Source organism: Dunckerocampus dactyliophorus, chromosome 7 (assembly GCF_027744805.1).
Source record: "Dunckerocampus dactyliophorus isolate RoL2022-P2 chromosome 7, RoL_Ddac_1.1, whole genome shotgun sequence".
NCBI lineage: Eukaryota > Metazoa > Chordata > Actinopteri > Syngnathiformes > Syngnathidae > Dunckerocampus > Dunckerocampus dactyliophorus.
This window is the reverse complement of record NC_072825.1, coordinates 12,606,867-12,632,500: the sequence shown is the minus strand read 5'-3', so window position 1 is coordinate 12,632,500 and position 25,634 is coordinate 12,606,867. Positions and strand designations below refer to the sequence as shown.

The window sequence follows — 25,634 nt, the reverse complement described above, 5'->3', positions numbered from 1 at the left end:
CTGATTTTTTCATGTCAGTGTGAACAGTGCAATTCTGTTTTTTTCAAATGCGACTCCGGGGGAGTAAGGTGCCTTCCGTAATACTTGAATCTAAAATGTTTCTTTCATGCTGCATTCATACATGACTTTGAATGTTTTCACATTACTTTGTTCATAAATGGATGTTTGTGCCACATACTGTACAAATGTGCAGCTTTCCAAATTATATTGTTACTGAATATATTAACAATAACCTCTTCCTTGTTGATAGTAGACCATGTTACTTTATTTTACTATTGGTCATATTTTTTTAATGGCAATTTTGTTAAGACTATTTTGCACAAAAAAGTGTCTATTTCTCAAATGCAACCAGTGGCATTACAGTGAAAGAAGCATAATGTGTTCATTTATTTGTTTATTCATTACACAAGGTGTGACCTGACATTAGTTTGAGGCAAGAGCTGCTGCTTATACGGGTATCTATACAGATATTGCTGGACTATATCAGATATCGGTAAGAAAGCCAATAGTGAGCATCTCTAGATTGTTAATTTCTTCAAAAATCAGATCAAATTTGAATCTGTCAATTTGTAGTGATGCATTAAATAGATCATTTGGAACATACAACAGATAGGAGATAGCCGAATGATTAAGATGCACCACTCAAGTATTAATAATCTGTTATGGTTTGTACAAAATGTTAGTCACAACTTAACTCATACATTTTTTAATTGCATATAGTTGGTTGAGCCACCAAACGACAGAAACATTACTGACTTTTGTTGTAGGAGGACAATGAATGCGTGTTCAAGAATGCCAAGACATGCTGGGAATTTTGATACCGCAGAGCTCTCCTTGATGGAGTTCTGTCAGCTAGTTGATTTCCTGCTGGACATTGTTTCCTTGGTGAGTTCATTTATCGTTTAGTCTTCCACAAACTGTCTCCTGTCTTCACTTTGATGTAGCTGTCATGTAGAGTTAAAATGTCATCCTTTCATTCATTCTCTCCTATTATCAAGATCATGTATGTTGTTAATTCAAGGTTTATTTCCCTTTTGTACAGATTTCATTTCTCTCACATCTCATACTTCTTTCATATCTCTCTGCCACATTGCATTGACAGTCCCTTCTTTCCAAGCTCTGTCTTTTCTTGCTTCTTACCTCCCCCGCACTCTTTGGCTCATAGAAATCATTAATTGTTTTTTGCTTTCTTCCTAAACATTTACACTTCTTGTTCCTCGGATTTTACTGCTACTTTTGATGTCTGTGCCTGCACTGTTGTTTCTTAGTTGTGCAAGCTCCCACACAAGTACAACCATACTTGTGTGTCTAATTTCCCCACCAAAATATTTACATCACTTTACAAATATGCTTGTCTGTACTGTATTTCCAATCTGAACAGTTTGGAAATCCTTGTGTATTACCCCATTTAAAGAGTGTGAGTGTGTGTGCCTGTTGTGCTCTTGTGTCAAGAGAGCGATAGTGTGTGGTTAGTGTGCTGCGACCTGTGCTCCGCTTGCACCTGTCTGTTCAAACTATCTGCTCTTTCTCCCTGAAGCCTACTAGAAGCATGAGGGTAATCTGCCAGGTAAAGTACTGCTCTTTCCTGCTTTTTCACCTCATTCTGCTTCACTGAGGCTATGATAGCATTCCTGCAACATTCCACCAAAACCCATAAGGCCTTTATTTCCGCCAAGCTTTGACCCGTAATTTCTAAATAAGAGGTTAGCGACTGTACATGAAGTCTAAGGTTTATCTGGCAAAAAAAGGAAAATAACAAGTTACGTGCAATTTCGATATCATCCTTACAGTTTGGTGTGGATCTTGTGACAATGTAATCTTTGTGTCTGGCCTTCCTGTTAAGCATGCATGCACTTTTACTCCATTGCCTTGCTCACATATTTTTTAATAAATATGGATACCTATTTTTTAATTTGATTAATTCCATGTTTTAATACTTATTTCTCTGGATATTAATCTTTTTCACCATTTTTTCAAAGGCATTATGAAGGTTATGTCCGCATTTGATAACCTCCTCTAATAACTAACATGTTTCATCTGCTAGTGTTACTTGAGCCACATGGAAAAGATATTGATTAGCTTTACAAACATAACATGGTTTGAGTATTATTAATTTATTCATGTTGAAGTCCCTCCCTCAGTCAGAGGAGACACGCCAATAACACTAGAATAGTGCATGTCTTGTGCTAATGTTTTACTAAGCAAATTATGTCACATCTATCGTCACACGTTCCAGGAGACATACATCGAGATCCAGACAGAGCATCTTCCTCAACTGTTGTTGCGCATGGTGGCAGCACTAACCTGTCACCTGCAGACCTTGGGGCTCGGAGAGCTCACTCACTGCCTACGCCTCTGCTCCAAGATCTTGAGCAAAGTACAGCCACCTTTGGTGTCTCCTTTGGCTCTGCCCACCACCCCACAAGTACAGGGCTTTTCCAGCTCTCCTGGCAACGCTTCAGACTTTGCCAAAGAAAACAAGAGAGACACGAAGGTGAGTAAAAGCACTGGCATGTTCATTAAGATTTAATTGAGACAGCTAAACTGAAACCAAAAAAGAATATGGAGTCCTGTATTCTGGGTAGTGGGAATTTTTAATACATAAATACATCCCTAACAAGAAAAATCTCGGAAGAAAATAGACGAATGGACGTAGTCCTTTGTTTTCACAGCCAATGACGCTGGCCTACTCGTGTGTTTGATATGTGGTGAGAAATTAACAAACAGAAAATGTAACATTGAAAGACATTTTCAAAACAAGCATTCAATTTTTTCTGAAAAGCATCTATTCGCCGAAAAAATAAACAGGAAATTATTCAAAAAATGAAATATTGCCTCTCTCTGCAAAGACAGTCAAGGACAGGATCAGTAGAATGGCAACAAACATCACCAGTAGGCAAATGACATTAATTAAGCGCAAGCATATTGAATTGCATATGATGAGTCAAGTGATGTAAACAATATTGAGCAGACAGCACTGATCTGGATATGTGAACTCTGATGGTCTTTTTAAGGTAAAGTTGGCTACATTTTCTTTTGATTTTGCACAAATACGAGAACGACTCAAAAAGGCCGACATAGTTCAGTGTTTAAGTTATTTCAAAGTAGGTGTACACATGCACTCACACTTCTGTGAGTTGTTGAATTCTGTTGTAACAGGTACAATAAAAAAGTAAAAAATAATAATAATTTAAAAAGATCAAAACATTTCAAACTTTATAAGATACAGGCTATTTTTCTTTACTGGAAGAGGAGGCAAAATGGTTCTTTTGATGGTGAAGGTTCCTGACCCCTGATCCAGGGAAACATTTGTGAGGTCAGATGTCATTGATGTTGGATGAGAAGAGCTAGCTCACAATTTCTGTTGTACTTCATCTCAAAGGGCGTTTTATAGGGTTGCTTTGTGCACTGGGCCACATTCATGCGTACTTCAAGTTACTGGCCAAAAAAAACATCAATTCAAATTATGATGTTCTGCTTTTGACTGGGCTTCCCCACTATTGGCCCTGCCATTCCATACTCCCGTGACACAAGACATTTCAATTCTCGTTGGATGCTCTCTGCATCCTGGTCCCTGCCTTGCAGCCTGGTTCTTTAAGTGTGTACGAGCTCACTGAGGCATGTTGCAAGAGTTTAGCCAATCTGTCCCATGATCAGAGATGGATCGGGCTGCATGGACAGAGACATGCCCATGAGGAGTAGAAAGAAAGAAAACTGTTTAGCAACAGCTGAGCCCAGCTCACCTTTTTCTCTCAGGAAGTAGAAAAGAGTAAAATAGCCTGTGGCGCCTGGGTGAACCATCTCCATCAGAGTGGAAACATACCACATAGACATACATGCAAAAAATACTTTAACCCCTCCCCCACCCTGAGGAGCATATGGATGATGTGATACCATGTGCCATCTGAGTCCAGGCTACAAAATGTGCATGCTGCCTTGATCAAAATGAATCCCACGGAAGCTTCATGTCCCCAATGATTGAGGGGGGAAAACATAATTGTTAAAACTTGTACCACTGTTCATCTGTCGGTCTTGAAAATGCAAGTCTGGTGTACATGTCTTAATGAGAACAGCTGTCGACAATCACTGCCAGTTAATGTTTTCACATCTACATTATTTTCCATATCTTCAAATATTTGTGGAATTGCAGAATTGCACTGGAATTTTCCAAATATCAGTGATAAATGAAATACAGCCTTTGTGAAAGACACACTGATCCCTGTATTCAGTCAATGTAAAAACAGAAAACCAGTTCGCTTTAACGTAATGCATTTCTCCTTTAGTTCCTGTCTGGATTTTTGGCATTTGTGCCGATTTAAATCATGTAATTTCTAATGAAGGGACTATTACTGTAAAGCTATAATGTTTATTATCTTGCAGAATCTTCCTGTACCTCTGGAAATATCTGGAAGTGGGGACATGTGCCAAGATGGAGAAAATCCTCCCAACAGTCGCTCTTCAGAAAGTGGCTTCACAGACTTCATCCAGTACCAAGAAAATGGCCCTGACACAGAAGGTCCACCTCACTCAGCGCTTAAAACAAGCCGTTGCTCCTCTGGCCCATCTCAGGCTAAACCTCTGGACAAACCAGTCATGCAGTGCTGCTTGGAACACTTCCAACAATTTCTCTCCCGGCTTATTACCTTGCACCTTACCTCTGAGCAGGTGGACAAAGCTGAGAAGGACGGAGGAGAGGTGGTGCGGTCAACAAGCTTGATATTAGAGAGCGCCCAACACACTGGTCGGATAGACCAGACTGAGTCATGCACGGACTCTGTGATGGTGCAGAAAGAGTGTGTTGCTGCTTTTACTGCTGCCTGCCAGCTCTTCTTGGAATGTTCCAGTTTTCCAGTCTACATTGCAGAAGGGAATCTGACGGCCTCACACACACAGGAGGAACAGTGTGGTAAGTTTTGAGCCACAGCATGCTGAAATGATGTTACCGGAACTTCATGAACAACACTAACTGCTTTGTCAGGCTAAAAAAAATATTGGGATATTGTGTGGGTATATTGCCCCACCCCTATATGTAAGTTACTCCTTCAAATACGTAATGTTTTTTTTTTAACATCATTTCCACTTTCAAGTAAAATGACACAGGTGAGTAAGAAATAGTAATGGCAATGAGGCCTGAAAATAATTTTGTGACTGAGACAGTGGAGGAAGTAGAATATTGTTGATCAATGGCCACTATTGCAAAAAAAAAACATTCATTTGTGTTTCCTTCTATCCCTTTACAAAAAAGGAAACAGATAGATACAGTATTTGATATATTGCACTACCAAAATTTTCGGTATGCTACTAAATTTAAGATTTAGGAGCACATTGTGGGGAAAAAAAGTCAATGTTGAGCCCTGCATTTAATATGAGGCACAGTTCCCTAACCCACACATCATGGACTGTGTTTACTATATGAAAACTTTGCATGTGGTATATGTAATATACATGTGTTATTCTTGTGAGACCTACTGTGTGTAAAAACCTGAAGAACCTGACAAGAACCACAATCAAACACTACATCAGCATCATACAGTTAATGCTGTGTGTGGGGAAAATAAGTATTTGAAACCCTGCTGATTTTCTAAATTTAACCACTGGTTAAGACATGACCGGTCCATATTTATGGTAGTTTATTTCAACAGAGCGAGATGGAATGTCAACAAAAAAATCTAGAAAACAACATTAATTAAAGGATAATTCTGAGAAAACGGAGGGTTAAGGCCATAATTACATATAATGAGCTTGTTAATGATGTCAACAGAGCTGGGACCACAGTCACCAAGAAAACCACTAGTAACACACTTGACTGTAATGGTTTGAGATCCTGCAGTGCTTGCAAGATCCCCATACCTTGCATCGAGAAGGCACATGTACAGGCCCATCTAAAGTTGAATAAAGAATACCATTCCTCCTGGATGCATTTACTGCATTGAAGGGCTATGTACTGTACAAAAGCTAAGAAAAAATATGGACTGTTTGTCATTGGAAGGGGGTAAACTTACAAATACAGCAGGGGATCAAATATTATGCAATGATAGGCCAGTTTTGTAGTATCATTGGTCATACTAACTGTGTGCCGTTTGTTCATGAAAGACATGACAGCTTACAACTAATGCACTATATTGAAGCATATTACCTCCCAACATGTGCAGACAGTGAGCGGATGTGTTTGCCAATATGGCTGCAAAAGCTGATGGATGCCTCCTGCCTGGCTAGCAACTTTTGTCTGCAAGGTGTGGCCATTTCTCTACTCATGGACCTGGTAGGACTGACCCAGTCTGTCGCCATGGTGACGGCTGAGAGTGTAGCATCTAACGGCAGCTCAGAGGCTGCCCAGCCCATGAGTCCCAGCCAAGGTCGAGTGGCTGTCGTCATCAGGCCTCCACTCACTCAGGGAATCCTTAAGTACATCGCAAACAAGACAGACTTCTTCAAGGTAGACATTACATCGAAACTATAATTTGCCTTACGTTCCTGATGGTATGAACTCTCTTTTATTCTGCTTATGCGAAGAATGTGGCTCTGATCCTGTGGGACCAGTTGAGTGAAGGAACACCTCAGCATCATCAACGCAGTGTGGAGCTCTTCTATCAGCTCCACAACCTAGTACCATCATCCAGCATCTGTGAGGATGTGATCAGCCAACAGCTCATGCACCGGGACAAGGTCAGTGCAATGTAGATCTGTACAGTCCAACACTGTACTGTATGTCTATGTAAACCATGCTCAAGTACGTTTTCTTTTAGAAAATTCGTCTAGAAGCCCATGTGAAGTTTTCTGTGCTGTGGCATTTGACACGAGATTTGAACATCACCAAGTCTTCTCCATTTAATCGCACATTTGACAGGTACATCCAGATGTGCTGCATTTGTATTTTGTGTCTATAATGAATGCAGCTGATCTGTGCAGTGATTTATGCTTTTTCTGCCATTATTGTTCTAATTTTACCCTGCAGATCTCTTTTCATCATGTTAGACAGTCTTAGTTACTGGGATCCATGTACCAGTTCAGTTGGCCGGGCTTGGCTCAATCAGGTCCTTCAGAGACATGATATTGCTCGGGTACTGGAGCCCCTACTTCTCCTTCTCCTGCACCCGAAGACCCATCGAGTTTCCATTCAAAAGGTACAAGCCCAGCGGCACTGGGCCACTGTTTTTCCTGGCCCGCCTGAGCAGGAGCCATTGGAGCCTATCTACATCAGTGATACTGGCTTCTCTGACAGTGAGTAGTCTAGTTTTGCAGATTGTGTCTGGTTAGCAACACAGCAATTTTCCATGGATTATTTAAGAACATATTTTTTCCTGTTTTGTCCTGTCATTAGATCTCAGTCACGTGCATGCGGCACAGGGGGACTTCCGAGGTCTGGAAGTGGGTGACATGGAGCCGTTTTGTCTCACTGTTAACCCTCTGAGTGACAGTCTGTCTATACTAAGCCTGAGCAGTGAGAATTTACAATTAACTGGTGAATTTCAGCCTGCTGACCAGCAGGGGGAGCCCCAGTCCTCTGAATCAACTGGTTCTCGTTCATCTCCAGTAGAAAACGGAAGTTTTGAGGAGCCAGAGGTTGTAAACGGCACTGCTAATAGTTCAGACCAGCAGCCTGCTTCTTCAGATGATCTGTCTGAAGACTCTTTGGAGGAGACTGTGTCCTCTGTTGTAAATGAGCTAATAGAAAAGGTCCTCAGTTTAGTAGCTGAAGAGTCTTCTGAAGTCCCACTCCAGTCTGAAAACTGGCCTCAGACAGACTCAGAGAGCACTTCCTCAGATACCTCTACTGGTCCCCATCTTGACTCTGGACCTCCCCACAGCTCCAACCACCAAACTCTTCCAGAGATGCTCGCTGAAGGAACACTGGAGTTCCTCTGTGTCACTTCATCAGATGTAGCTAAAGAGGAGCAGCACCGAGAGGGCATCACCCGGCACAGTTCCTCACCGTCTATTGTCACATTACCCGACAACCCAGACCTAGCCATTTCAGACCAAAACCTGCGGGTAGATGACCCTCAAGCACGTAAACGTAGCCACAGCAGTACTCAGCTGAGCCTTAAAGGAAAAATCATGGAGAGGTTATCTGACAAATCCCCCGGGGCTAAGCCCAAGATCAAAAAATCCAAAAGAAAAGAGGAGCAGAAAAAGGCTGCAATCCAGGCTGACAAAACACAACCACCTAGTATTTTCTTTGGGGACAGCCTGGATCTGGAGAACTGGTATAGCTGTGGGGAGGGCGAGGTATCAGAAATTGAAAGTGACACCGGCTCACCCAATGGGTGTTTAGGTGGGACTGTTGGAAGTGTTAGTGTCGCAGGACGAAGATCGTCTTCCGCCTCACCTCGAGTCAGTATCCATCCTCTCTACCAGCATGTTCTTCTATATCTCCAGTTATACGACTCCTCCAGGGCCCTGCATGCCCTGTCAGCAGTTGCAGCCATGCTCAGGGCTGCTCCCTCAGGGTTTGTAAGTGCTATCTCTACCACCAGCATCAACAACACCTATACCCCACAGCTGTCTTTGCTCCAAAACCTCCTTGCTCGTCACAGGGTGTCCGTCATGGGCAAAGACTTCTACTGCCCCATCCCTCAGGACTCACACTCACACTCTTTTCGCAGTGCCATGTATCTGGAGATCATTATATCGCTCTGTCTCTACTTCCTAAGAAGCTATTACTCTGCTCATGTGGCAGCAGGCCCTCAGGACTTGGCGGGGAATCGGGCTATGCAGCTCACCAGTGTGGAGGTCTTGACTCTTCTTTTCAATGAGCTATCCAAAGTCACAGGAGGCTCAGCGAAAGGCTTTGCTAGTTTCATCTATGACGTCCTGTCTAAGTGCAAAGTTCAGAAGGTTGTTCTCCATTGTCTGCTCTCCTCTATATTCAGTGCCCAGAAATGGCATGACCAACGGGTGGCCAGCAGAAACATAGCGACAGTGGAGGAAGGTCTTTCAGAGGACAGTGTTATCAACTTGTCAGAGGACCAGATGGATGGCTGTAGTGCAGTCCAGTCCCAGTTACTCAGACTGCTGCAGAGCCTAGTCGTACTCGAGCACAGAGTTCTCGTGCCAGCTGAAGAAGGAGAACCTGCAGGAGGAGGAGCAGGTGGTGTAGGAGCAGGCAGTGGTACAGGGCCTGGGTTTGAGATCTTAGGTGGAGAAGTGGAGCATGTCAACCCTCAGCAGCCAATGACATCACTGCAGTACCTTCATGGCCAGCCAATCACAGCACAGGGAATGTTTTTATGCGCGGTGATCAGGGCGTTGCATCAACACCATGCGTGTAAGATGCACCCTCAGTGGATTGGACTCATCACAGCCACACTACCATACATGAGGAGGGTCCTGAGAAGGGTGGTTGCATCAGTCACCTTGCAGCTGTGCAGAAACCTGGACAATCTACTTCACCAGTACCGCTATGAGACTGGAATTACTGATATCAGGTATTAAAATGTACACAGTGGACAGTGCAAAAATATTACTTCTATCTATTTAACTTGGTCTATCATAAATAACCAGAGAGAGAAAACACCATTGAAAGTGTTGAAATAAAACTACAATGTCCAGTACCGGTCAAAAGTTTTAGAACACTCCAATTTCTCTGGAGGAAAAACCTACATTTTTAAGTGTTGAGATGGTCTGTCTCTCTTCCATTGTTAATTCCTTTTTTTCTTGCCATTTTTATAGCAACAAATTGCTTTCTCCAGTACAATGCTGTTGTTCACAAGGGTATAGTACCACAGTGTGTTCCAAACACTGTTTTTATGCACACAGAGGAGGTAGTAAGTACTCCGGAACTTGGAACACCTGTAGGAATTAGGTGCCAAGGCTTGATCAACCTCCATTTCTGCAGAACAGCTTTAAATTGTTGACCCATTTATTGGTCCCTAAAAAAAGGCCTTTTTGTATAATTCTGAAAAACACATTCTTTTTCAGTTTTGCGTAACCTTGCTTTTTTTTCCCGCCTCTGGCATTTCACCACTTGCCTTTGTACCATTTCAAGCTATTCATTGAACGCCTTGAATTTCAATAAATAACTGGAAAAATCTGGGTGTTCTAAAACATTTGACCGGTAGTGTAAGTTTGAGAAACATTGCAATATTTTATCTATTTTTTTGCAGACCTCAGTGGATGGCTCTCTGCATTCCTCCTGACTTGATACTGACAGTGCTGGAGGGCATCACTGCTATCATCCATTATTGCCTGCTTGATCCCACTTCCCAGTACCACCAGGTGAGGGAGCTGTTGACCGCGTAGTTGTCATAAACACGACCTTCCCACAAGTTTCATCCTGACTAGAATCATTGGGTTTGCTGAGTTAGTTTAATAATAAAAAAAAAATGTTAATGTTTTTAAAATGTTGATGGTTTTTTTGTTAAGTATATAAGCACAGTACTGTGTTGCTTAGACTCTTTCTTTTCACCTGTCAGTTACAAGTGAGTGTTGACCAGAAGCACCTGGCGGAGGCTCGTTCAGGCATCCTGTCCATTCTCCACACCATCATGTCCTCTGTCACACTATTGTGGAGTGTTCTCCACTATGCTGACAACTCTGACAAGCCAGCTGCTGCTTCTGCCGCTTCCACTTCCAACATCAATCTGGGCTCCACTAAGGTACAAAGCTGCCCTCTTTAATCCGCTAATGACAGCTTATTTAGGATAATTGTTTATTTCGACATCAAAGATTAGAGGTGTCAAAAAACTTGGTTAATTTGCGTCTTTTCAACACATTTAGGGAAAATAACAGTCATAGATTACAGCAACCATAATTAGTCCTTTAATTAGCCTTGTCTCGATGGAATTAGTTTTTCTGGAGTTGGTTTGGTAATAATGGTTCATAGCGCTGCTATGCTTTGCACTAATTACACAGTTCTTGCTACTTTAGGGGGTCTTATGAAAGTAAATGTTACATTTATCACAAAATGTGCCATGTTTCCCAATACAAGAATGTTTAATTTGATTTTGATTGAATGAATTTGTTTGATAGGTCGTAGATATTAATGATGTAATGTTCTCACTTGCATCTCATCTGCAGAAAATTCGTCAGCAAATCCTTGAGCTGCTTGGCCCAATCTCCATGAACCATGGGGCTCACTTTATGGCAGCCATTGCCTATGTTTGGAATGAGCGGAAACAGGTCAAGACCCCAGTCAGAAATAAAGTGAGTGATATAAAAGGAACCTGATGAAAAATGTCACACACATTTTTTATGTAATTGCTTTGTTTCATGTTCATTGTAGTTGCTAGTGTTTTTTTGCCTGGGCAACACAATGGCAGTGTGGTTAGCACGTCTGCCTCAAAGCAGTCTGTGTGAAGTTTGCATATGTTGCAACAAGCGAGGCTAAGGGCCGCCTGGGTAGAAATCACATCAACGAATCAGTAATGTATTGCTAACTCAAGTTTCTTATTCTGTGATCAAATTAGAACCGAATTAAAATCTTTCCAATGAATCTAACATACATGTCTTTGGAATGTGGGGGGCAAGCCGCAGTACCTATACGCAAGCACTAGGAGAACATGCATACTCCACACTGAGTAGTCTGAGTTCATTTCAAACTCAAAACCTCATGACTCGGTCACATGTGCTAACCACACTTTCACCATGCAGCCCAAGATGCAATATCTTTATGGGAAATTATACTGTTCAAAGATAACTATGAAATAGAAGATATTTGTAACAGTTATGTGTTTTGCTTTGATTCTGAATATCCATCCATCCATTCTTTTTCTATGCCACTTCTCCTCATTGAATATATCTCAGGTAATTCCCCTAGCCAGTGAAGAACAGCTGTTGCTGGTTGAGCTGGTTCGCTCAGTGAGTGCGATGCGCACTGAGACCGTCATGCACACAGTTAAAGAGGTTTTGAAGCAGCCGCCAGCCATTGCAAAGGACAAGGTTTGTGGTTCAGAGTTTCCATTGTTGCACAGATGATGTACATTCATAGTTGCATCTCTAATTAGATAATCTGCATTTTATGATTCATTAAAATCTCTTTATTCATGGTCATTTGCTTGGGCTCTCATAGAAACACCTTTCTTTGGAGGTCTGCATGCTGCAGTTCTTCTATGCATATGTCCAGAGGTGAGTCCATTGTCTATTGACAGCAGTACAGCACACAATATTTTTTGTAATACAAAATAATAAAGGGAAACACTCAACCATCATGATCTCTTTGTCTCCCAGGATTCCAGTTTCCACATTAGTTGACAGCTGGCCATCTCTGCTAGCACTGCTAAAGGACTCAGTTCAGTTAGGCCTGCCTGCTCCAGGACAGTTTTTAATACTTGGGTTTGTTCTCCTTCATCTCTTCTATTTCATTCATTGTCATATCTCCAGGTCCTTACAACATCTGGAGATTCACTATATTTTTGTCAGTGTTATGTTGTGTTTATCTGAGCAAGTTAATCTGTTGTGACTGACTGAATTGGTTCTACTGTACATATTTTGCAGTGTCGTTACTGTATTTTTTTCTCTAGTGTTCTGAATGAATTCATTTTGAAGAACCCCAACCTGGAAAATAAGAAAGACCAGCGAGAGCTCCAGGTAATTTCAATGGTTGCCTGCACTCCAACAATTATGATCTTCTGCTTCTCTTTATCCATATCCAGTATAACTCCATTGTGCAAGTTCTGACAAACGTCATTTTCATTCTCGTGTGAGTGTTTTATTTATTTTTTGAGGTTGATATTTTTTTCCACTGTGCTCAGGATGTGACACATAAAGCTGTGGAGGCCATTGGGACAATTGCGGGTTCCTCTCTGGAACAAACTACATGGCTGAGAAGAAACCTGGAGGTGAAGGCCTCTCCTCAGATAGTTGTAGATGGAAAAAACCTTGAGACGGATGTTGAAGGTTTGTCCCTCTCACTCACTTTTCTGTTTTGCTCTATTATAGTGAGTGTACGTCTTACTTGCCGCACACTGTGGTCAGTTTTGGTTTTATTCCATTTTGATGCCAGGAATTAACGTCTAATCCAGCTAAATGAAGTGTAAAACATAATCAGAAAAGAGCCAATGAAGTGTAAAGGATAATGCAATGTACTGACCTACAAATGTGCTCTGTGTATTCTAAAAGCATTTGGTAAGTGAATATTTTTGCTGTGTAGATCCTGTTAATATTTGACATGTGTCTTTTGTAGATTTAATGCACACAGTAATGGAGGCATCCAACTTTACTCCATCTGTGTACAGCGTTCATGCCCTCACACTGCTGGCTGAGGTAAAGCATTGTTCTGTCCTTCAGCATCCTACACAACTGTTGTTTGTCAGGCTGTCGGTTCTCAGCCGCTCAGTTATTCCTATCATTCATCTCTATTTGCTGTTTACCAGTAGGGCTGGGCGATATGGACCAAAACTCATATCCCGATATTTAGGTTGAATATCGATATACGATATATGTCCCCGTATTTTTTCCGCAAAGTGAGTTTAGACAAAATCAAAACCAAATATGCGTGTGAAGTTGTTTACTAAAATAAATACTTAACATGAGGATGCTTTTTGAAGTTTTAAAGCTTCATGCAAGATGCACATAAAAAAAATTATCTAAAAATAGCCGCTAAAATAAAGTAGGCCATTCTCTTTTTGAAGTAAATATAGAAAAAGTCAAATATAATCTTATTTTTTGTAACAAACGTTTAGCTATGCTCAAATCCTCAGCTAATAACAAAAGCACAAAAGAACAAAATATGAAGGAGTGCGAGGTTTATGAGGACATTTTATGTCGGCAACTCAAAAATACTTTAAATGGTATTTTTTTAGGTAAACATATTTAGAATACACAAGCATGTCCTTAGTTTGTGCCAGGAACACCAACCTGTCAATTGCATCAGGCTTAGCAACTGTCTGACTGACTTCCTTGTACATTACATACACTAAACATTTGTGATAGAGCTTGTCATGCTAAATACCAGTGCAAAGCTCACTGGTCAGCGCGAGTGCATTGTTTTCAGCAGGTTTTTAAATTCATTTTTTCCACCGTTGCAACGGGAATGTGATAGGACATCGCTTTATGTTATGACAGGAGTCGTGCAGGCAGCGCACAGCTTCGCACATTCCTCGTATTGGAGTTTGTGCCAAGTTTTAAGGTGTCGAAAAAAATATATTTTTTTTATTCTCTGAATTCGAAGTACCTCCAAATTACTGAGCTATGACGGAGTATTAGGGCCACATTCTGACTCAAACAGTTAGTGTGCTCTACTGCATGGAGGAGTTGAACAACTGTGTGTAAACTAACTGCTTGCTCCAAAGTTACTTCAACACCTTTAAAACATTATCTCCAAATATTGGAGCTTGGTGTGTTTCGGTCAGCACCACAGTGCTGTTACCATGTTTACATTAATCGAAACCAGCCTAGCCATTTTACCAAAATAAATCATTGAGATCCTGTTAAATGACCACCTCCAGCAGAAGAGGTTCTGTCTGTCTGGCATAACTTTTTTGCAGCTTGTACATCATTTAATTTATTCCACTTCACTATGCATCAATAATGCTGCAGTGCAGTTTGTCATACTATTGGTTGCTGCTGCATTGTTGACTAACCAGGCAATGGTTTAAAGCAGATGAATGTGTAGATCGCATCACATTTCGGAAGAATGCCTCTCTTGTTGTGTTCAAAGTATACAGTGCAAGACTGACAGGAATGAATTGTGAATTTGACAGGTGCTGGCACACTTGTTGGACATGGTGTTCTATAGTGACGAGAAGGAGCGGGTCATTCCACTACTGGTCAATATCATGCATTATGTAGTTCCTTACCTACGCAACCACAGGTAAGTACTAATCTTTGTCTGTGTGTGTGTACTAACAGTTTTTTTTATGTATATTAGCATTAGTATATTAGTTTTATGTATGCTTGAATTTTTGTGGATCACACTAGGAGGCTTTATTGTTTTTTTTTCTCAAATGTACGTGTTTGTCTGTGGCAGACATAGGCAGAAACTCCCTGACTTATGTGTGAATGTGAATGGGAGTGTGAACGGTTGTTTGTTTGTGTGTACCCTGTGATTGGCTCGGTGTATCCCTCCTCTTGCCTGTGTCTGGCTAGGATAGGCTCGAGGCAGACCTCTGTGAGGCTCACATGCAAATCACACTGCCAGTGTGTTGCCGAGGCACCACAGTGACCACAAGCAGTATAGAAAATGGATGAGTAGATGAATGGATGTTACACACTTCTATTCCAAAATAAATGTGATATTGCTGAAAACTCTGTGAGTACAGGAAAAAAGATTTTGTGTTGCAAAGTGACAAATGTTAAAATGAGTCATTGTGGATCATATCTGCGACGTGCATATTGCTAATATTCCTGATGCCCTTGGCAGCGCTCACAATGCCCCCAGCTACCGGGCCTGCATCCAGCTGTTGAGCAGTCTGAGTGGGTACCAATACACACGCAGAGCCTGGAAGAAGGAGGCCTTTGACCTCTTCATGGACCATACCTTCTTCCAGATGGATTCATCCTGTGTCAGCCAGTGAGTAGGAGAGAAAACTTCACTTTGGGTAGGGACAGACAAACATTGAGTATAAAGTCATCGAGTCAAAACATGTGCTTTTTTTCCCCTCTATTATTCAGCTGGAGGGCAATCATTGACCATCTGATGACACATGACAAGACGACATTCAGAGACCTCATGAGTAAGCCTGCATAATACCTAATGGGCATTCACAAGGTGTCATTGTTTTCCTTTAGTACAGCCGTCCCTTGCTACATCGTGGTTCCAACATCGCTCCCTCTCTCGTGGTTTTCCAAAAATAATTAATAAATGGCCACTGTTTCGTGTTTGTCTACGGGTTATTATTAATTTTAAAAATGCATATTAAGCAAACTTTACGTTTTCTTGGACTAAATGAAGCATTTTCAAGCATACAAATGATTAAATTAACTCAAATACAAATATGGTTTAAGGAATTAAGGGACGTTAATGAGCTGTAGTCCTACACTGACCACTAGGTGTCACTAGTAACATGCACCACACTTGATCGCAGTCAACAGTTATTATTGCAGGTTTGAATTATCTCACAATAATAATAAAAATAATAATCATCATTGTAATCATACTAAAACAGTTAAAGTTCAACTCTGAATCCCCAAAGTCACTTCTGTCCACACATCCGGAAGACATTTATTGAAACACACACAAGTATGAATCTTATATATGTCTTATATGGCTTATTTTCTGTTTATATCTACTTACTATATTGTGTAATGTGAGTGTAAAGGTGAATATATGGGTGTTATTCTATGTCTAGGGGGCTCTAATATTAACAACTGTGTGTAGAAGGTCATAAACAGGTTTTCTATTCTCTAACTACCAAACTATTTGGTTTAGAAATGAGGGGTCCTACGTCATGGAAATAAATTTATTGTGGTCGGGTCTGGAAGCAGTTAAACACGATAAACAAGGGATTACTGTATAACATTTCATAATAGTGAAACCTATAAAACCATCTAAGTGATTTGATGTCTTCTGCATCATTGCATCTACTGTGTCTCTACTACCTTATAGTTATACTGTATATAAACCACAAAAAATACATTTTTCTCAGTTAAATGTGTGATCACATTATGTGTGTTCTCTCCCTCAGCCCGGGTGGCTGTCGCCCAGAGCAGCTCCCTCAGTCTGTTCACCAATAGAGATGCTGAACTTGAACAGAGGGCCATGTTGCTCAAGCGCCTGGCCTTCACCATCTACAGTAGTGAAGTGGATCAGTACCAGAAATACCTGCCTGACATACAAGGTCATTTCTCAACTTTACTGGTCTCCCTATGGCTCGATTATTGGTGGTGTTGTCTTTCACACGACAAACCTCACTTTTGTAGTGTTGTAATCTGCATGTTTCACCAGAGCGCCTTGCTGAGAGCCTGCGTCTGCCTCAGGTGCCCATCCTCCACGCTCAGGTGTTCTTGTTCTTCAGGGTGCTACTGCTGCGCATGTCACCTCAGCACCTCACCTCACTATGGCCCACCATGATCACTGAACTGGTGAGATCTAGATCACATTTTTTTGTTGTTTATCGCCTTTTCCCACAAATGGGGTCACTTGGATACATACTTTTCATACACTTTGTCTGTGTCCCCATAGGTTCAGGTGTTTCTATTAATGGAGCAGGAGCTGATGGCAGATGAGGACATATCAAGGTACATTTGTTGTTGCAGTCAACTGTCTGCAAGTGAAGAAAAAGAGGATGGCTCTTTGTGGCCCATGAATACTTATCCTCTGACATATCTTCTCTGAATCACTCATAGGACATCAGGGCCGTCTGTGGCTGGCTTAGAGACCACCTACTCTGGAGGAAATGGCTTCTCAACCTCCTACAACAGCCAACGCTGGCTCAACCTTTATTTGTCGGCATGCAAGCTGCTGGACTTGGCCTTGGCGCTACCGCCTGAGAGCCTGCCTCAGTTCCAGATGTCAGTACTAGCAAACCTTTCCTATAATTAGTTTTGCAGACTCAAAGAGTGGAAAATTTCATTGAAAATAGCACATTGGATAACTGAAGAACAACAAAATGCTTTACCATTTTATGTTTGGATGAATGTAAAACATGCGTATCGCCTGTTTGAACCATTGTGGCTACAGCTATGTATTGTTTTATTTATCGATCAATTCACACTCCCACACTGCTGGCACCAATCTGCTTGAAAATTAATTTTGGTATGTTGCGGTCTTTATTGATCTCAGGTACCGCTGGGCCTTCATCCCTGAAGCCTCGGACGATTCTGGATTGGAGGTCAGACGTCAAGGGACTCACCAGCGGGAGTTTAAACCCTACGTGGTACGACTAGCCAAGCTGCTGAGGAAACGAGCAAAGGTATGGCATCCCATACGAGCTCATTGGATGAGTTCAGCTATTGTCAAATCTTCGACCAGCAGATTTTACTTTGCCAAGCACAGCTAAAGCAGCCTGTTTATTTGAACTGAACAATCTTTGTTTGCTTGTTAGCAGGGCAGGATAACTCAAAAATATGTAAACAATGTCCACTAAACACTAAACATAGGTGTTGCAGAGGTCTGTGTTCTACCGATGGCATATTTTATTATTGTAAATACTGATTCCTCTTGGTGCTAAATTCCCTCCACACAGAAAAATCCAGAGGAGGACTGCTCCACCCGAACTCTGTCCTGGGAGCCAGGCCACCTAATGCTAACCTTGTACGTTATCCGCAGCATGGAGCAGCTGTTGCCCTTCTTCAGTTTGCTCAGCCAAGTGTTTAACAGCAAAGCCAGTAGCCGCTTCAGTCCCGCCTATACCCACAACCAAGCAGATGGCTCTTTCCCCGCCTACAAGGAGGGCCACAAGTTGGAGAGCCAGAAAGTTTTCTGGAGTCGAGCTCGGCAGAACATTGAAGAAATGGTGGAAAAAGACTTTCTAGAGGGTCTTATCAAGACGTGAAAACAAGGGCCTCAACAACACATTAACTAACTGATCAGCACTAGTGACAAACCTCAACTTGTATATCACCATGGGGATACAAATGAGGGAAAATAATTTGTACATTTTTTGTATTTCTAATTATTTTACTTTTGAAAAGCCATTAGGTTTTAATTATTTGTATATACGGAGATAGCCTCGATGGCTGACTTTTAATATTTCATGTCAGTCCTTTAGGACCAAAGAAAAGATGCCGTGCCATTCCATGTTGATGTGACTAAATAAAGAAATGGTCTCACAGGCTATGTTGCTATTCCTTAACATGCAATTTACAGATGCATGTATACTGATCTTAGATGGCAAAAACAGTTAGCATGTTTAAACCTTCTGTACACACAATAGTTGGAAGCTCATCAATCAACCTCATGTAAATGTATGAGCAATTTATCTCTGTTGGAACATCTATTTGTGGCATGTCAGGTTAATTGAAAATAGGTGTGAATGTGAGTGTGAATGGTTGTCTATTTGTGATCAGTCCTAGGAATATCCCACATCTCAGTGGAATTCAGCTTGGAGAGGCTCCAGCTCACCTGTAATAAGCTGTATAGAAAATGGATGGATGGCTCGATATCTGTGTGACACTCTTTATGTGTCGATAGAACTGCAATATTAGTTACACCCATGCAATCTTATAATGTAGAATATAAGAGCTGAATCCCAAATTGTAGCTTTACAATTATAATGCTCCAAAAGGTGGCTTGCGTGTGTGAATGGCAGCACTCAAGGATATAAAAGCCCTAGATGCACCTGTGGATATAAGATATTAATAGATGAATTCTTTTAACTGTCTGCCAAACATCATTTCTCTTGTACAGCCACAGCAGCATAAATGCAGATTTGTCAGAATGAGAAAATACACAAGGTCATTCTACATAAATATCCAGCAGCTGAAAGAAGGGCTGCATGTGTCAGCACCATGGACAGAGATAAAAGCTGCATGATGGTGGAGGATGCCAAGGGATACCCACTATGACCTTCATGTGACAAGCATCTAGCCTGCTTGCAGAATCGCTTCATTACCCCTCCACGTCCTCTCCTCCCTCCTCCCGTACTCTCGCGATGACACACGCAGCAGCTGGGTTGGCGCTACTCTGTCACGTGGCTCGTGGAAAAGGGCGGGGCGAGGCGACAAATGGACATAATAATTTAATAAGGAAAGAAGAGGACGTAAACCAACGACTCGGCGTGTGAAGCGTGCTTCGCGGGGGCTGGTCGCTGGGGGGGTCGCCGCACACAGGAAGCGTCTTGGGAGGAGGAGGAAGAGCGCAGTTCTTGGATGTGGAGGGCTGCCAATCAGGACCTGATGTTCCTCTGCTCAAACAAGGACTGTCAGAGAGGCTGCGAGGATTAAGCAGGGTGGCTGGAAGACTGCGAGGTGGGGGGAGGCTTCAAGAGCATCACCCGAAAAATAACACGGAAGCTTGATCTTGAAGGTGATTTTCGACTTTGACTTACACAGCGTCCATTATTACAAGATTATTACAATTATTTTTGTTATTCCGTGCTCGGACTGATTTCCCTCTTGCACTGTTGTTATGCAATAGAATTGTGTTGGGCTTCGAGGGCAGCAGCTGGGATTACCGAGGCTGCTCTTCATTTTGGTGTGGAGGTGGGGGGGTAGGACCACTTTGGACGCTGCGTTGGTGTGGGTGGACTCCACTTAGAGGAGAAGATGTCGGGTCAGACGCTAACGGACCGCATCGCCGCGGCCCAGTACAGCCTGACTGGATCTGAGGTGTCCCGAGCTGTGTGTAAATCCACCACACATGAACAAACAGCCCCAAAGAAAAAACACCTGGAATGTGAGTATATCTATCTAGCTATGAATCTACGGTAGTTTATTTAGACCACGGTTGCCTCCAGCATGCAGCCATACAGATATGCAGCATTCAAAATCTGAGGCCATCCCCCACTTCTTCTTTTCTTCATACCGATTATAATGCATCAAAGGGAAATGAAATGTACACTCGGCCGTATACATTGTGTGACACACCACACAGCTATGCAAGGAGATATGGTGACCGCACCATGAGCTGAAGCCTGAACAGTTTGGTGCCTTGCTTAAGGACGCAGACCAGCATCTCTCAACAACCAGTTGCAGTTGCATTTTGTCCACAGCAGGACTCGAACAAAAGCCGAAGTCCTTACGATTGAGCTACCGCCACCCCAATTATACAGTTTATATAATTGAGTACACTAACACTCAAAGGTCCTGTTAACAGCGGTGGTACACAGCAGATTGTCATTGCAGCTGACTGACTGGTGCCCCTGCATGCTGCTTTGCTGCTCGTGAATGCATAATTGAAAAGGTTACGAGACACACACAGAGGCCTTCCCATTGTACTGTATGTTGTTACTGCTGGTTGGCACTGTTCACACATCTTCAATATATGAAAATAGATTGTGATCTCAATTCACACTAACATGCAATCGAATGACAACGATTTTTAAAATGTCATTTAAAAAGGTGCATCACAAATGAATGCTTACATTTTCCTCAAGGATTCACCCGCCACTGTTGTTGGCATGACAGCCCACACTTTGATCACATCGATTATTTGACTTTTCTTTTAACTCGTCTTGGTTACGTGCGTGAATATACTGTCGAGTGAGTGAGCGTGCCCTTTTTTGATTGGATTGATTATTTTCTATTATGCATTTCTATCAAGAAAGCCCTTCAACTGTTAATGTTCAGTTGTCAACCGCCCTTGCGGGTCTTCAAATGAAGAATGCCTGAAAGAATCTCAAAAATCGTCCAAGAGAATCGCCGTCTCAATTCTGAACAAGGAAATTGTGCTTCGCATTTTTATGCGGAATCGTGCAGCCCTGTTGTCGGAGCTGGATTTGTTGAAGATTGGGATGCAGTTTTGGATTGCGCACTAAAAAAGTGTCTTTAAAGCTATACACATCATGTACGTTTACAGTATTTATACACAAATTTCACAAAAGCATTAGGACATCTGATGCCTATAGGAATGTAAAAGGCAAACAATTCTTTGTAAGGTCACAGATCACTGTGGTTTGATGGGTATACTTCAGGTCTAACCGGGCTCTTCCACAGCAAACACCAATCAAAGCATGCATGTGAACTTTCTTGTCTGTGCTACAACACAGTCATGCTGGGACAGAAACGGAAATGTTTCTGTAAGATAAACTAATGAACCTTCAGGTGAAACTAGTCCCACACATGTTAAATGAAGTGATTACGAGGTGCGTCTAAATACCTTTGGTGCATATAACTCTAGTTAAAAGTGAAAAGTGAAGTGGTGTGAAATGCTCAGTGGAGAAGTGCATGAATCCACATTGGTTGCATGCCCAGTCCAAGCCACTCAAATGCGGCACCATCATGAAAGATAAAGATGTTATTCTTGAACATGTCAAATCTGCTCCTATGAAACTGGCAGTGATAACTAAGTAGGGTAGTGGTTCTCATTATTGAGACCTCCTCCTCCCAATAAGCATGTCTCTCGGTTCCTTGCAGCACCCCTTCGAGTGTGTAAGTCAACCACAGGGATAAAAGTAAGGAGTTGTTCTGTTCTGGTTTTTGTCATGACTGTTTTATTTAATTCTTGTATTTAATCTTTTAATTACTGTATTTTATATGTCCTGTGTGTTCTGTGTACAATGTGAGTATTTAGGTCTTAATTTAGCTACAATTAGGACCCGAGAACAAAAGCAAAGGCCCTATTTTATCTACTTTGTTTATTATTTTTATTATTCTCCGTCTTTCTTCACATATTTTGGGGCCTTAATGTGCATGAATACTCATTAAAATTTGCAAGAAAAAAAAATAAATGTTGTTGTTCTGAACACTGACCCCCAAAACTCACTCTGAACCAGCCCATATTAACTTTTTGGCCCTTGTCACCTGACACCAACTTCACGGATCATCCTGAAATTCGGTGGAGACATCCGTTGTGACAGGATGCACCAAAAAGTAATTTGATCCCATGTTCGAAAACACACAAAGTTACTACGTATTTGGGTTTGAACAATCATTTCGGGGCATATTTTGACGAAGTTCTCCTCGGGACTTTAACCAAATGAGCCCAACATTCAAACCACATATACACAGCTTTAATTTAGGTTCAACTCACATCACAGTCGGAAGAATGGAACTTGTTTATAACCCGAGGACCACCTGTACATGACATTTCGCATCAATTTCCTCCATTATGAAAGCTCTGAAATGTTCCACCAGATATTAAGAGAATAAATCTGTGAAGTGCCAGCAAACCCACACTGTGAAACTTGAACCCTTTTAGCGAAACCCTTTTCTTAATCAAACTAAGAAAATAAAACAGAATGATGAATAGCATCGAATCGCGACACAACAAACTTGACTTGGCAAAACTTTGTTTTAGCAATTTGTTGATGTGACTTTCACCCAGGCAGCACTTGGCCTATTTTATAGCCTTGTTTGTTGCAACACAGTATCAGTTGCAGTTTTAATTTGTGTTTATGACTTGATTTATATCCCAAATGCAAACTGGACAGATTGGTAGAACATTGGTCCAGGATGTAGCCTGTTTCTCTACCCTACGAACAGGATAAGCAGTAGAGGTTTCACAAAAAAACATTGCCTAAAATACTATAAATGGCAATTATCCCAGAAATTGCACATGGACGCTTAGAGATGCAGAAACACCAAAGAAACTAATTTATCTGAAATGTAAATAAAAATTGAGAAAATTCTAATAATAATATGAATAATATAAATCATATGATATAAAATTAACATGAACAGCTGGTTGTTAGTATCTTGGATTCATCAAGATGCTTTATACATGTGTCTTGTTTATTTTTAGTGGCTTAGACGTGTGATGAAAGATGAATTGGCTTTGTTTTGGAGCACCGCCACAGTGATGTCATTGATACCTATTCCAGTATACCAATCTTGACATGTACTCAATTCACTGAATGTGCTTTAGAAACATTTCTTCAGTACCAATTTAACGTGCTTCTTCATTATGAAGGTCCTATTGATCATGGTTATGTTTGTGCTGCAACGAGACACTTCATCAATAGCAATTACAAAAAAATGTTGTGCCAAATGCACAGTTGATAGCATTGCTTGCAAAGAGCCTGAAAAGCACAGCACAGTATAACGCCTGATTATACTGGAGCATGCTGAGTGACATGCCTACAGCCATTCTGTTCCAAACTTTCCTGCTGGTACAGTAGCTTGCATCACTGTATGGGAGGGGTCATCAATAAAAACAGCATGTAGTGAGAGAGGGAGTGTACAAAGTGATAATTATCAATATGGCTCAGAGTTAACATTGGGATTAACAGAGTTAACATTGGGAATGAAACCTTGCTTTGTTCCTTCTCATCTTACTATTTTAACATGGCCGGAGCGCTCATGCTGTTCTGCTTGAATATTTAATTTACCCTTCTACTGCTCTAATGATCGGACCGAGGGATAAAACAAGTTAGACAAATAGAATTACACAATCAGTTCTCATTGTAACATGGACGGATGACCAGTCAACCAATATCGACATGTCGAGCTGCACCTTTACACAAGTATTTGTCAAAATAAAGGTCCCTTTTCAACTAAATGTCCCTGGACACTATAAGGAAATACTAACACTGATTTCACACTGTTTTATACAACGATGCTTATAGAGAGGACTCTACCCTCAGCAGTCATGCAAATTGTATGTAGTTTCTTCCATTTAATGTGCCTTTGCTCGTTAGATGTGCTTCTGTGTAATCATGGTTCAGGATATAAGCAGTATACTGCAGGTTGCAGTATACTGCTTATATACTGAATCATTTATATTTCTGGATGAAAAGAGTACTTTTTGTTATTTTACAAGCAACCCCCTATGCAATGTCATGCCTGAAAACAAGCCACTCTTTTAAAGCAGTGACTTTTGTTAGTGTGATAGTGTGCAATACTAAAGTATTGCTTCGAAGTCGGCTCTTCCTATCATTGTGAAGCAGAATTCACCAAGCGTTGGATTGCTCACCCACTAATAGGGAACGTGAGCTGGGTTTAGACCGTCGAAACGATGATGTGCTGCAATACAGCCAAAGAATGAAACGATGGATGACTCTGGTACTCGCAAGACGTTCGAGAGCTGCTTTAATAATAAAGCCTCAGCAGATACGGACTTTGGCCTCGTGTAGCATGAGCACACAACTCATACTGTAAAGACCCACATTTTGTATGTCACATGCCTACGGCCATGCTTCAGATGCTGCAATGTGTACTTTTTAAATCTGGGATATTTACTGTGAAAAAGAACTTTTTTGTCTTATTGGACAACATGAACAGGTGCTCGCAACAACATTACACCTTGTGTGCTGTTAGGTTCAATATCCTGTACTATGTTGTAGAATCATGGTTGTTTTGTTGAATTTGTTTGTACGTTGGTCTAAATGTGGACAACTCTGAGAAGGTAATCAATGCATAGAAAAGTAGAATCCCACTTCATTATATTCATGCACAAAACACTCTTCTACACAATTAGCCAGTTCAGTTCAGTTGCATGTATTTCTAACTGTCTACTTAGTGTCTGTATTATTACATGTCAACATTGCTAAGTAGAAGTAATGGGGTGAAAGTTTTTGAAATGCTAAAATCTGGTGTTAATAAATGTAAGTCCTTATAAAGAGGCTAGAAAATTAGCTGTGTTGGAGCAGTCATTTAAAATAGTATGGCCTTCCTCTTCTGCAGTAGCAGTGGGAGATCACATATAGGATTATTTATGCAGTTTTGAGCAGAACTAGAAATGCTTGATATTGTCTTTCTTACCGATATCCGATATACTGATGTTGTCCAGCACTTAATTTCCGATACCGATTGGCAGCAGTGAACACATTCTGCTTCTTTTACTGTGATGCCACTGGATGCGTTTCACAAATCAACCCTGATTGTGCAAAATAAGACAAATACCGCAATATGCAATACAATTTATAGAAAATGTTCCCCGACTATCAACAAGTAAGACAGGTTAGTCTTCATAAATTCACAAATAAGAATCCAATTAAATAATGCTGGCAACGATACGATTACCATACAATGCTGCGCATTTCTATGTGGCACTAACATACGTGTAAGGAAGAAGTCAAGTGCAAAGTATGAAACTCTGGACTAATAGTATCGGTGAAATTATAAATTGACCTCATTCAGCATGTCGAAACATATTAGATTAGAAGTATTAAAGGAATATGGCTGACTCACCCCTCACATAACCAGCGTTTTCATTC

General features: G+C 41.2%; 2 protein-coding genes across 23 annotated transcripts in view; both read left to right on the top strand.

Moving 5' to 3' along the window:
• The window catches only part of dop1a (DOP1 leucine zipper like protein A), a 28,579-nt gene extending 9,907 nt beyond the window's left edge, over window positions 1-18,672 (top strand). For 3 of the 7 annotated variants that reach the window (XM_054781205.1, XM_054781207.1, XM_054781208.1), the window contains 27 exons: window positions 768-885; window positions 1,538-1,567; window positions 2,237-2,494; window positions 4,381-4,906; window positions 6,153-6,436; window positions 6,514-6,666; window positions 6,747-6,847; window positions 6,956-7,221; window positions 7,322-9,428; window positions 10,107-10,218; window positions 10,416-10,598; window positions 11,020-11,145; window positions 11,746-11,880; window positions 12,011-12,066; window positions 12,169-12,273; window positions 12,462-12,528; window positions 12,693-12,837; window positions 13,124-13,203; window positions 14,643-14,752; window positions 15,302-15,451; window positions 15,553-15,614; window positions 16,566-16,718; window positions 16,826-16,962; window positions 17,063-17,118; window positions 17,227-17,391; window positions 17,663-17,792; window positions 18,066-18,671. In XM_054781205.1, coding sequence (XP_054637180.1) covers window positions 768-885; window positions 1,538-1,567; window positions 2,237-2,494; window positions 4,381-4,906; window positions 6,153-6,436; window positions 6,514-6,666; window positions 6,747-6,847; window positions 6,956-7,221; window positions 7,322-9,428; window positions 10,107-10,218; window positions 10,416-10,598; window positions 11,020-11,145; window positions 11,746-11,880; window positions 12,011-12,066; window positions 12,169-12,273; window positions 12,462-12,528; window positions 12,693-12,837; window positions 13,124-13,203; window positions 14,643-14,752; window positions 15,302-15,451; window positions 15,553-15,614; window positions 16,566-16,718; window positions 16,826-16,962; window positions 17,063-17,118; window positions 17,227-17,391; window positions 17,663-17,792; window positions 18,066-18,374 — 6,124 coding nt within the window. In that variant the 3' untranslated portion in view covers window positions 18,375-18,671. Of the gene's footprint in view, window positions 1-767; window positions 886-1,537; window positions 1,568-2,236; window positions 2,495-4,380; window positions 4,907-6,152; window positions 6,437-6,513; window positions 6,667-6,746; window positions 6,848-6,955; window positions 7,222-7,321; window positions 9,429-10,106; window positions 10,219-10,415; window positions 10,599-11,019; window positions 11,146-11,745; window positions 11,881-12,010; window positions 12,067-12,168; window positions 12,274-12,461; window positions 12,529-12,692; window positions 12,838-13,123; window positions 13,204-14,642; window positions 14,753-14,908; window positions 15,452-15,552; window positions 15,615-16,565; window positions 16,719-16,825; window positions 16,963-17,062; window positions 17,119-17,226; window positions 17,392-17,662; window positions 17,793-18,065 lie in introns of those variants that run through there. The other 4 variants (XM_054781203.1, XM_054781206.1, XM_054781210.1 and 1 more) reach the window with 4 other exon arrangements.
• Window positions 18,673-19,549: 877 nt separating this feature from the next.
• Window positions 19,550-25,634, top strand: part of snap91a (synaptosome associated protein 91a) — a 41,713-nt gene continuing 35,628 nt past the window's right edge. For 13 of the 16 annotated variants that reach the window (XR_008572002.1, XR_008572001.1, XM_054781393.1 and 10 more), the window contains exon 1: window positions 19,550-20,215. Coding sequence is in view for 13 of the 16 variants with exons in the window: in XM_054781393.1 (XP_054637368.1) it covers window positions 20,086-20,215 (130 nt within the window). In the remaining 3 variants the exon portion in view is untranslated. The remainder of the gene's footprint in view (window positions 20,216-25,634) is intronic. The other 3 variants (XM_054781384.1, XM_054781392.1, XM_054781397.1) reach the window with 3 other exon arrangements.